We start from the raw sequence: 13,186 nt of genomic DNA on the forward strand, positions 1-13,186 counted from the left end.
AATAATCCTAGGAATTATGTACACCCAGAGACCCCAAAGCAGGGAGCAAGACACCACAGAAAGGTGATTTCATTCAGCCTTGTTAATAAAAACAAGTAAAAAACGTGAGTTAATTTGGACTTTTAGTTCCAAGACACAGTGAGGTAAATCAATAAAGGAGGAATGGAAGTTTCCTCAAGGCTTGCAGTGGCTTCACTGAAGCCACAATACCAAACCTCTGCCTAGTTCAACAAAGTACATCTGGTAATACTGTTAATTGTCTAATGTTTTTCAAAACTATACCGTTGAAATATAACTGGATGGTATTAAATGATCTAATAATCACCAAGCAAGAAATGTTTCATTTCAGTGAAGTGCAGCTCCTCTTAGTTGGTTGCAGCTTTTGTAATCAGATTATAAATTAACTTTGTTGTGTCTATACTCTTTTTGTACAGTGAAGTAGAACACCATTCAAATATGGCCTGTATTTCATTTTCAGTTAATTCTTGCACTAGTTTCTATCATGAAAGAAGTGCATTGTATGGATTTCTTTTCCTGCTGTAAGCTTCTGACACCTTAGAAATTATAGAAATGTCTGCCATTTGGGGTTTTTCCCTTGTTTATCTTGTGAATCTCAAAGCTGGTAACTACTGTGATGCAGATGCCCCTGGCTATAACAGGTTTCCCATGTGTGGTGTACAAGTGCACGATATTGCAAAAGCGTGCTTCATTTTTTCTGCCCAGAAACTGTGAGGCAGTGTGCAGAACAATCTGGTGAAACAGCTGCCTCCTTTGCAGAGCTCCGGCGGCGATGGCATAGGGCTGACTGAAGAGATAAGGATCCATGCATTTTTATGAACTAGGCACTCCTGACTTGCAATGGATGCAAGCACTTACTGTACTTCGTTAAAAATTGCTCCATACCACCTGTTTTTTTCTTTCAGACCATTCCTGATGTTGCTTTTCTTCTGAATTTATCCCTTTTTTAATGACCATCTCATTTGTTTTCTCTTTGCAGAGTGGTTTACAGACCTACTGCTTCCTAGTGTTTGCTGCCATTTGCCTTGCAGGAGCTACTTACCTGTTTTTTGTCCTCCCTGAAACAAAAAATAAGACATTTCATGAAATCAGCCAGGCTTTTGCCAAAAGGAATAAAGTATGTTTAGAAATACAAGAAATGAACCACCACCCGGGGGAGAGAAAATCAAGTGCAGAACAAGAATCGAACTTCACATCTCCAGTTAACAACGGGGAAACAAAACAAGGGATTGTGTAAATCCAGAATGCTCTTTTGGGGAACTTGGGGAAAACGTGCTCTTTCATTCAGTACATTTATACCAGCGCACAACTTGTATTTTTTTGTGTGACAGCATGAACTCCTTACCCTTTGACTGTGTTTTAAGTGAGTACAAGTGAATCTTTTAGCAGCTAGGGTGATGGTTGAAGGAACGAGAGGCAGGAGTAGCAACACTTGATTAAATAAATAAAAGCTGGATTTTTCATGGGCATCAGTGAAATAGATGCTGTGGTGAGGGAGGTGGGGAATACGGACTCAGAAAAGTGAAGTGTGGTGATGGGGAGCTGGGGTTGGAAGCAGCAGCTGGCTGAGCACCCCATGTGCTCACAGGGAGATGTGCATGCAGTCCCTGGAGAGGAGGAGGCTGGGAAAAGGGAAGAGATCCCACCAGGCTTCTGCTGAGAATCAATGAAAATGAACCTGAAATGATACCAGCTCCCATTTCTCCACATTTCCCAAAATGTCATTCAACTTGTATGTGAGAGCTGAGGACTTGGACAAAGACTTGTGACACTCCTCACCCTCCCCTTCCTTTTCCAGCTGTTTTGACTTTCAGTTGCTTTGCCTGAACATCTCCCACCTTCCCACAAATGGGGAGCTCCCGATCCTGGTAGGTTTCCTTGTCTCTCCTGAAAGTCCTGATCAACTAGTAATGTAGTTGCCTCTATTTAATGGGTTTGCTGGCACTGCATTTCTGTGGAGATATATATATATTTATATGATTTTATTTTTTAAGAATAGCTATAGAAGCTTTATTATGAAAACAAAACTAAACCTCATGGTGAAGTCAGAGAACTCTCATGGTACATGTAGGGTGTAGCATTAAAAAAAAAACAAACACCAAGTGTTGCAAGGGTTGGGATTTTTTTGAGGTTGGTTTTTTTTTGCTTTTCAAGTTCCTTTTAAAACAAGTCTTAGGAGTCAAAATTTCCCTGAGACACAAAAAATGTCATTTCTTAACATACAGATCTCTCCGAAGGGATTTGGGTGCCTGTTTCTTATTTAAACGCTAATTTTCATTTGGGCATTAGATTCTGAAGCTCCAGACCTAGTTCACATAGGTAAGTTTATAAGTTATTTAGTGCTTTGTAAAACTGTCCTCAGAGTCTGCTCTAATTTTGTGATAGGAAGACTTGGTGAGTTGTCAGGGGTTAGTGACCCATTCCTTTTCATATGAAACGTGTACTTTATGAACATCATCTTTCCAGTGTGGAATTTCAGTAGTAGTTTTTCCTGATCCTTCTAGGTACCTGGATGCTGATGGCATAATAAGCACTTTTAAATTAAATAGTTACCTGTTTAATAAATCGTTACCTATTTTATATGAAAACTCAATAAGTCTTAGAGCTGCTTCCAGTTAGGAGTAAGGCACAAGAAGCAAGTATAACATGTAGGTAAAGGCAGCTACTTCCACAAGTTACATTTACTAACCCAGAAGTTCATATGTTTGAAGCATTTGGGGAGAAAAAATGCATATATATTCATATATATACATATATTAACATATATGTATAAATGAATAGGTATATTCAAAATATCTAAATGTGTATTAGTATTTATATTCATGTACATACACAATGGAGAATTGTTTTCCAATATTTGAGGGTTTTCAGATTTCCCCAAATGACAAGCTCTTTATTGTTTTGTTCTACACTTTAAATTATACTGTAAATTAAAATCAAAGATCCCAACATTCAGCTATTACTACTTAATTATGTGTATTATTTTATACTGTGATTTATTTATATGTGGCATATTTACTGCACACATTGTAAGCTGACCTAATAGGGCAAATTCACCACCGGGCTATAGAAGAAAAACTGATCTGAGCCTTTATGCTAGAATTTGTGCTTTTTGACTGGGATAGAGGTGCAGCAGCAAGTAATAAAATGAAAATATATATGAGCCAGAGAATTGAGAATGAAATATCAAATTTGTGATATTGGTGCTACTGTTAAAAAATAAGAGTGAATTAGTACTATACCAACAATAGAGATAGATAGATAGATAGATAGATAGATAGATGATAGATAGATAGATAGATAGATACTCATCAAATCCTATGGAGAAAAGTGAAGAAAAATGTTTCCTAATAACTACTTGTAAAATTATATATGTAACAAATGAATGTCATCTTTTGCTGGCTTTATTTGTCTATTCCATGTATTAGATGAGGCTTGCCAGGTGAATAGCAATGTAAAAATCAAATTGGAATGCCCCTTCTCCAGACAATTTCAGGAGGAAATTCTTCCTCTTCTTTCTCCATAGCGAGACAGGCAAATTCTGACCTTCTCGTTCAGATTGAGGATTACTTTACCTTGTGGTTAGAGTCACTAAATAATTAATATGGTATGATGTGACCTGATTTGAGTTGAGGTGACAAAATTGGAAACCATTATTAGAATTAGGGGAATTTAGCACTTGGTGCTGTCCATTAATGTCCATTACAGACAGTACTTGATAACGTTACCATTTCATAACTCCAATATCACGGTCTGATGGGCAATTGTATTGGACTTCTGCAGCAAGATAAAATCATCTTGCAGTTGCATTTGGAGCCCAGTTCTGAACGTGTTGGTAAAGAGATGTCTGGAAAAAAAGATACTGTTACAGCTTAGGGGGTCATACAAGCATGAACAACAGAGGATTGGGTTTTCCTCTTCTCCACCTTTGTCTGCTCATCTCTTGCCCCACCTGAGAGAGGTGTTTTCTGTGTGGCTGCAGAGAGGTGCTACAGGCAGAGTAGGCCATGGGACAGTGGCCACACATCTCACCGGCTATGGACCAGGTCAAAAGCAATTCCAGTCTCCAGACTTGAATGTGTGCAGGTGCTTTGTTCTATGACCAGAGAAGGTGGCTGCAGTCTCCTCTGCCTTGAGTTTTGGGAGTTTCTGAGGAAACCTTCGATGTGCTGGTACTGCATTGACTGTCTCATCTGTGACCCTAAGGAGAGTTTTGTGTTGTTCTTCAAATTGTTCTGTAACTAGGTTTTTCCCATTGTTATGCTGCTATAGCTTCTCCAGCAACGAGAGGACAAAGAGGAAAATATCAGCAATTTATCATTTGGTTTTTCTTGTTGAACGTATCAACTTGTCTACAGCCCATGTGTTTCTCAGTGAGTGCTGTGTGGTACCATATTCTCTTTTCCTGTCTGTGACATTGGGATTAGGTACTGTGGGGTGATATTTGTATGAGTAGTGCAAGTGACCTGTGTGTGTGTGATCAACTATGTCTATGCACAGTGACTGCAAAATAAAACTTTGGAATTAAACTGAAATGATTTAGATTTTGTAGAATTTGTTCTGGGTAAATCTGAATCTCTATAGGTGTACAAGTTTTTGTTGTACTGTTCCCTGGGGTTTTATATGTCTGGGTACAAGACTGTATAATCCTGTGTCTGGATCACCCAAGTCGTTGTGGATTCTACAGTTGGGTGGCTGAGAGTTAGGAGGAAGAAAAGAATCCCTGAAACTGACTGTTTTTGTTAAGCATTACTTACATTTGCTTTTCACAGATTACACACTTAATTCTTTCATACGTTTGTACTGGGCTTTAGAAATAAAAATAGAGACATCAGTGAGAGGCAAACGATTAAAACTGGATAGTAGTAGTAATAACTGTGCACAAGAACTATTGAATCTGGTGAGCTTTTTTGCAGGAAGTTGTCATTTGCAATGGATGATTGACTTGCTAAAGCTCTACTTTCCAATGAGAAATTCAATCAAATGTCTCTTTCTGCTTCAAAGATATGCAAAACCTGAGATCTGAAATATGTATAAAAAACCAGAATTTCATACTTCAGCTTCTGAAGCCAATTTTCATTCCACAAGGGTCTGCTTTCTACTGAGGGAAGATGTGAGTAGTTCAGCCATATGGGACAATTTTCATCTTCAGAGTAAAATGAAAAAAAAATGAAGAAAATGGAAAAAAAAAGTCACACCAAAGTTAACTCTTTCAAATTTGCCCTCTTCCCTGTGACTATTTTTATGTGCTTTTCCATACAAAAATCACTATATAAACTATTAGATCTTCCATGATCTCACACAGCAGGAAGAACAAAACTGAATAAAGCATTCTTAGGAAACACCTGTGGTCTTTTCCTTTCAGCTTGACTCCTGAAAATGAAGTTCTGATAGAATCTGGAAACCTGAAGCAGGTTTGTTAATGCAAATATTCAAGCGGATAAAAAAATTCAGGTTTGGGACCATACTTAATCCTCTTTGTAAGTGATTTTATTTGAGAGTGAACCCTGTAAAAAGGTGAATTTCATAGCAAAAGCTTGGTACTTGGGCTCCTAATCAAGTTATCACAGCTCAATAAGCAATCATGCATAACCTGAATCACCACAACCCTCTTCCTTGCAAGCTGAGCCACATTAACCTTGCTTTTTCCGTGACCTAAGAGAAACACAGGCAGTGCATGGTTGAGCTCTTAAGAAGTTTCTGCTAAAGCTGCACTACAGTCAAATTCACCTAAACCTAAGATTTCAATTTTTAAAAAGCATAGAAGAAAAGCTTTCAGGAGGCTTTTATACCATGATTAGTGAAGTCCACAGGAGTCTCTTCCAGTGCCCTCAACTGTACATGTACCCCAGAAAGGCATGGTATGCATAAAGGGGTTCTAAGCTTAAGAAATCCTGCACATTTTAATCTTTAGCTAGTAAACCAATGGCTTGCTTTCTCAGCCTGGGAGAACAATATGATTATTCAGATACTAAAAAAGCATTGATCTGATGCTTTCCTTCTAAGTTTGCAGGCAGGAGTTCATCGGTCAATTGGTGATTTGTGGGGGTTTTTTATTGAAGTGGGAGCACTGGAGGTCTGGTTCATGAACCAAAGAAGTATATCAAGCATGAGACTGCTGGAGTTGCTGACGGTCTTGAGATCATATGACTCTCAGACCTCTGGAATACAATACATTAAGAGCATGATCTTGTAAGTATATGAGGTAATTTGTCTTCTTTTATTTAAGGTGCCATGCAGAGACATTGATTTTTGCTTCATTTTCTCTTGTTTCAGTTTAAAAAATTAGTCAAGCTAAATGCAATGCTCACCTCATTACATTTCTTGTTCCACATAATTATGTAAATAATTTTACAATTCAGATTTGGAAACAGGAAAGCAATAGTTGCTTAGGAAAAGCAAACATGCCAAATATAAAAAGAAGAAATATAATGTTCTCTAGAGGCTGACATTTTCAAAGATGAACTCAGAATCAGAAATCATTGAAATCCAACTTTCATATCACTTCAATCCTTTAAATTAAACTCTGCAGACTATATAGATGCATATATATAGAGACACTTTTATGTTATCCCATGGAAAAAGATCCGCAGTTTTAATTCTCATACATAAAAGAAACCGATTTGTTTGGATATTATTTTGACTTCAACTCTTTTGGTGCCCAGTTACTTGCATTATCAAACTTAGTGCTAAGTTTTCATGAGCTTAGGTTTGGAAAAGTTGTCTGGCAAGGCTGTCTCTTTTTGGCCAACCTTAGATTTTTCTCTTTACAGTTTTCTAAATTACCAGTTGGAGACTACTCTGTTTTTATAGATATCTATATATAGAGAGATATATATATGTATGTACACACAAAATATATGTACAAAAATAAAGTGTTAGATATATAATTTGTTTGTATTTCTGTGTATATGCTAATAAATATTAAAATAGATGAAATTTTATGTATAGATAGTATTATAACGTATAATTTATTTTCCTCAAAGGAAAGACAAAGGCCTTTTTCTGTGTGCAAATGCATTTTGTTAAACAAATGTGAGGTAAACAGCTAATATAAGAAATTATAAATTGTTTGAACACAACACTGCAAAAAAACAAGGTTAGACAGTTTATATTCTGTCACTGACTGGCTGAAGCCTTATCTTCCTAATCAATACACTCACTGAGCTGTGATAGACCAATCATCTGGATACCTAAGAGTCAACATCAGATTTCATGTCCTTGCTGCACAGCAGCAGGATGCAAAGCGGAGGGCAATACTTCTCAGGGTAGCTCTGGTTCTGGACATTGATGCTAAAATAATTGCCAACATGTTGTAAGAGAACCAATTTCCTGTCATCAAATAGGCTTTAGTATGAATTCTACTATAAATTACTATAAAACATACAGGAAAGAATCTCAAGTATCACTGTGAGCTAGTGATAAAAGCACTGCTTGCTTTGCAATAGTAATCAAAGAAAACAGAAGGCTGAAGAGATAGCAAAGGCCATCACAAAGATCTGCTGGGACATTTCAGGGAGAAAGCAGACATCTAGGAGAGGTGGAAACAAAGTCTGATTTCTTGGGAAATCTATAGGAACATTGCCAGAGCATGCAGGGGTGCAACTAGGAAGGCTAAAGCCTTCCTGTAAGGAAAAGAAGACAAGAAGGGGTTTTTCAGGTACAGCAGCAGCAAAAGGAAGATTAGGGGGAATGTGAGCCTGCTGCTGAACACAGGGTGCTCTGGTGACTGAGGATGCAGAGAAGGCCGAACTACTGAATGCCGCCTTTGCTCCAGTCTTTACGGCCAAGGCCAGCCCTCAGGAAGCCCAGTCCAGCAAGGATTGTAGGATGGCCTGGACAGCAGGGGACTTGCCCTGAGTGGAAGTGGAAGAGGTTAAAGACTTGTTGGCCAAGCTTAAGGTTCATAAGTCAATGGGACCTGATGGGATGCATCCTAGAGTGCTGAGAGAGCTGGCTGATGTGATTGCTAAGCCTCTCTCCATCATTTTTGAACAATCATGGAGGACAGGCGAGGTGCCTGAGGACTGCAGGAGGCCAAATGTCACTCCAGTCTTCAAACAGGGTAAGAAAGGACAACCCAGGTAACTACAGGTCAGTTAGTCTCAGCTCCATCCCTGGAAAAGTGATAGAAAAACTCATTCTGAATGTTGCCACTGAACATATGAAGGATAAGATGGTTATCAGGGGGAGTCAACATGGATTCACCAAAGGGAAATCCTGTTTGACCAACCTGATAGCCTTCTATGAGTGCATAACCGGCTGGCTAGATGAGGGGAGAGCAGCGGATGTCATCTACCTTGATTTCAGCAAGTCTCCCTAACGTCCTCATCAGAAAGCTCAGGCAGTGTGGCTTGGATGAGTGGACAGTGAGGTGGATCGAGAGCTGGCTGAATGACAGTGCCCAGAGGGTGGTGATCAATGGCACAGAATTGAGTTGGAGGCCTGTGGCCAGTGGAGTTCCACAGGGATTGATTCTGGGACCAGTCTTGTTCAACATCTTCATCAACGACCTAGATGAGGGGACAGAGTGTACCCTCAGCAAGTTGGCTGATGACACCAAGCTGGGAGGACTGGCTGATTCCCCAGAAGGCTGTGCTGCCATTTAGCAGGATCTCAATTGGCTTGAGAGTTGGGCAGAGAGGAACCTCCTGAGGTTCAACAAGGGCAAGTGCAGAGTCCTGCATCTGGGGAGGAACAACCCCATGCACCAGCACAGGCTGGGGATTCACCTGCTAAAGAGCAGCTCTGCAGAGAGAGACCTGGGAGTCCTGATTGATAATCAACCGAACATGAGCCAGCAGTGTGCCCTCGTGGCCAAGAAGGCCAATGGCATCCTGGGATGCATCAAGAAGACTGTGGCCAGCAGGTCAAGGGAGGTTCTTCTCCCCCTCTACTCTGCCCTGGTGAGGCCTCATCTGGAGTCCTGTGCCCAGTTCTGGGCTCCTCAGCTCAGAAGGACAGAGAACTTCTGGAGAGAGTCCAGCACAGGGCCACCAAGATGATCAAGTGACTGGAACATCTTCCTTATAAGGAAAGGCTGTGGGAACTGGGGCTGTTCAGCCTGGAGGAGAGGAAACTGAGGGGGGATCTCTTTATAAGTATATAAATGGTGGATGTCAGGAGGTTGAGACATCCCTTTTTTTCTATTGTATCTAGCAACAGGACAAGGGGTAATGAGATGAAGCTGGAACATAAAAAGTTTCATTTAAACATAAGGAAAAACTGTTTCACTGTGAGGGTGAGGGAGCCCTGGCACAGGCTGCCCAGAGGGGTTGTGGAGTCTCCTTCTCTGGACGTTTTCAAAACCCACTTGGATGTGTTCCTATGTGACCTGATCTAGGTGAACCTGCTTCTGCAGAGGGGTTGGACTAGATGATCTTTAAAGGTCCCTTCTAACCCCTACTATTTTATGATTACAAATCTGGCCCACTCTCTACAAAAGAGCATAGGAGGAGGCAGCTATTTGAGGTTTTCTAACAGAAAATGAGAGTTTAAAAAGTTAAGAAGCAGCACAGCTGAGGAAAACAGGATGCAAGATGGATGGATGGTTTGTTTTTACAGTACGTGTCACAGGACCTATTCAATGAGCAATTAAATGTAGGCGGAATTGAAAAATTTAGAAATGCATAACTGAAGCTGCAGCATTCACTGGCACAAATTAAAATGAATGAATTTTTACAGGATTAGATATTTAAATTTATGACAACTTTCAAATTTAAATTAGGCAACAGAAAGAGAAAAGGGAAAAGCTACAGCTAATAGGAGATAAGAAATTTCTCTAAGGAGATGAGTAGCCTATAATCAACCATTAGATCATTATTTCACCTTCTTTTGAGATGTACAGGTAATTTATGGAAACAAGATGATGTGCTATCTGGATCATGGCTCAGACATGTTGTCATAATTCGTACAGGTTGCAGCGAGTACTATGAGCTGACCCAGAAGGGGGGAAATCCCAGCACTACACAATAAACAAGTCAATAAAACTCTGAGTCTCATAATTGCTTAAAAAAAACCCCAAACCTGAAGTTTTTCTCCATACAAGAGAGCTTTTCAGATTAAAATTGGATCGTTGTGCCTAGTGATAATCACTGGGAAATTGTATGCTGAAGTCTCTTTGCACTTCCAAGACCTTTGCTACATTTTATTAAGTCAGCTTCACAAAGCTGTTATATGGTATTCAGCCTCTTCTGATGGCTAATAAGGATTAGAAATGAGTGTTAGTAAGACAGAAAAAAGGGTAATAATTCAATAACTGTAGAAGAATCAGCATGTCTGGCAAGCTTGTGTATATTCTATGAACCAGGACAGCTGGCTTTCATTATTTAAAGTTTTAAAAGCCTATTAAGTAGGTTTCTTATCTCTAAAGGTCTCTTCCATCCCTCTCATTCTATGGTTCTATGATTCTATATTGGTAAATGGGGTCAGCTTTGCAGTCCAAATTAACGGCTTGAGGAAATGGAGTCTAAAAGAAGTGAGTGATATTGGCACACAGGATGTAGAAGGTACTGAAAAGATGATCACTCCAGAAGGCAAAAATCATTCACAGTTCTAACTCTTTTTTTTTAAATTTAGAAGTGATGGTAAATTGTAACAGATCATACACACTTTCACTGTCATTAAGCTACTCAAGACTACTTCAAAAATAAGATTTTGAAAGAAGATATTTCTTTTATCTCTTGAATGAAAGGTGTTGACAATTCTTTCTTCTATACATATATACATATATTTACAACCCTACCATTCTATGATTCTATGATTTACATATATATATTATATATACATACACAATTAGATCATGAATGGCCACTTTCGATCAATTATACCATGAACAGCTCCACCAGATGAACAGCAGAAAGCTCTTTCCAGCCCCACATGGTCATGTGTTTTAGGATGCTCCTAATTCACGATCCAAGAAAAAAATGACAAAATAGTCAAGTATAAAAGCCATACAGCTCTGGAGTTCCAGGCCACAGTTCCCTGAGAGATTTTGCTGTTAAATATTATAGATGGGATCTGAGGTAGGTATTGTCGGGCATTATCCGGAAGGCAACTTACTGGCATTTTACCCTTCCCTTCCATTGCAGGTCAGGATTTACTGCAAGCCTTCTATACAGCATTGAACATTCACATCAATGTTTGCAGCAGTGAGAAAATGATTGATTGCCAACATATATGAGGGCTGATCAAAAGGTTAAAAATCAGCAGGACTGGGTCCTTGTTCAGTAAACAACAGATTTAGCAGATATTAACTATCTCCCTCTTCTGTGGTCCTATAGATTTATTATGGAGTGAACTTATAGATTTACTGTGAACCACTATCACCTAAGAAAAGTGAAATTAAAACTGCCTCTACAATTTGCTTTCTACTTTGAGAAACTGCTCTGTAGCAATTAGTACAATGAATGGATTTTCCCTGAGTGTTTATCCGTAGTAGCTCATCTGACCTACATACACCGTTTGACCAGCACACGATCTGCCCTGCTTACAACAGAGCTGCACTGAGTTCCTACACATTATCAGTGCTGGCAGCAGACCTGAGATCCAATCCCTCTCCCTCAGCTTGGCAGAAGTAGTTGGTTTAGTCCGTTAACAGTTACTTAAAGGACAAAAACTTTACAACTTACTGACACAATCCATGATAAATAGTTAATCTACTCAATGACCTTTTGTGCTTCAAGAGCTGCTTTATTCTCTATTTTGTGGTGGCCCCTTCATTTGTGTATGTGTCTTTCATAGCAAAACAAATCCAGCCCTTGCCTCTTTCTAAGCTGCAGACACCTGGGAAGTCAGATTCTCTTGCATTATAAAACAACAACAAACTTTGCATAGTATTTATTAATTACCTCATCCAATAACATCTTCACAAACCCTTCCAAAGCCCATGTTTCTGACATATGGATTTAGCTGAGAGAGTATTAAAAAACAAGGATGAGGCAGCATAGGAACAAATGTCATAAAGGTCCACTAAGGTCTTGAGGCTGGAAGGGTCTCTCTCCCTCCAGCTGCCTCTGTCCTGGAAAGAGTCAGCTCACCTCTCACCTGAAGGAAAACTTTGAGGGCCATAAAGCTACTACCATGTCAGAAGAAGCAGCATCATCTTGCTGCATTTTGCTTATGTTTCCAACAGCTTCTCAAGCAAAAACCGACCTGTGAAAAGGATGTGAGGAACAGAAATGGCAGCTAAATGCCAAACTCTGACTAGCCAGGCTCTGCCAGCTGACCCTCTGACCTAAGGCTGGTCCTTAGCACATTAGGCCTAACACATAGCATAAATGCCTAAAAACATTTCTAACTCAAGGAAAAATCACTGCTTGAAAAAAAATGCACAATGGTCAGAAGTTTATTTTCAGTTGTCCACTGACAATGACACTGTGATTGTACAGCAGTTTGGTTAGACCTCAGTCACTGTAGTGACTGATGGCTCTGCATCAGATGCATCCTGATGCAAAACAGAAGGCTAAACATGTATTAGACAGCTGAGTGTTAGTTATTCCTTGTATATGTTCAGTGGAGTATGAAGAATGCTTATGAATTTTAAATGCTTTCTGCTGTTCTGGTGGTAGTTGATGTAGTTGATAATTCATTATTTTCAGATAATTACTATTGCCAGATATTTCATCTGCAATATATTCAAATATTAGTTAAGCACAGAGAATTGTGCATCTTAGACACAAGAAAAGTCCAGCTCTTGGTTTAATAGTGTGGCTCTGGGATTAACACCTAAAACTGAAGTGCAGAGATGTTTTTATTCAAAACAGAACATATGTACAAAAGTGGCCTGTCATTGTAGTAATTCTGTTCAGTTACCAGATCCACTCCCAGAATAATGGAAACTGGGGTAATAATTATACATGTATTTTCATATGCAGAGTTCTTTATATATATATATGTATATATATAAATATACAGCTTTATATATACCCTATAAGATTTTTTAAAAATAAATGTCTATATTCTAAGAGCAGTAATTCATAAAATTCAGTAAAATTTATCTCCTTGAACACATTGGATTACGTATAACTATGAAATTGCATGAATCAACAGCTTCTTCAGACTAGTTCAGAGATTTTTAAATGAAATTATATATTTGTCAAGAATTGGGTTATTTGATTTCTTTAGTTAGAAAGGAGAATTATAAATTGGCATAGTTCTAATCCTTGAA

The 13,186-nt window shown here is 39.0% G+C and overlaps 1 protein-coding gene across 1 annotated transcript in view; it reads left to right on the plus strand.

Annotated features, from left to right (window-relative positions):
• The window catches only part of SLC2A9 (solute carrier family 2 member 9), a 95,117-nt gene extending 92,241 nt beyond the window's left edge, over positions 1-2,876 (plus strand). Inside the window, exon 12 of the mRNA XM_061992534.1 lies at positions 998-2,876. Coding sequence (XP_061848518.1) covers positions 998-1,255 — 258 coding nt within the window. The 3' untranslated portion in view covers positions 1,256-2,876. The remainder of the gene's footprint in view (positions 1-997) is intronic.
• Positions 2,877-13,186: the final 10,310 nt, after the last annotated feature.

This window comes from Colius striatus, chromosome 3, assembly GCF_028858725.1.
Source record: "Colius striatus isolate bColStr4 chromosome 3, bColStr4.1.hap1, whole genome shotgun sequence".
In the NCBI taxonomy this organism is placed as follows: domain Eukaryota; kingdom Metazoa; phylum Chordata; class Aves; order Coliiformes; family Coliidae; genus Colius; species Colius striatus.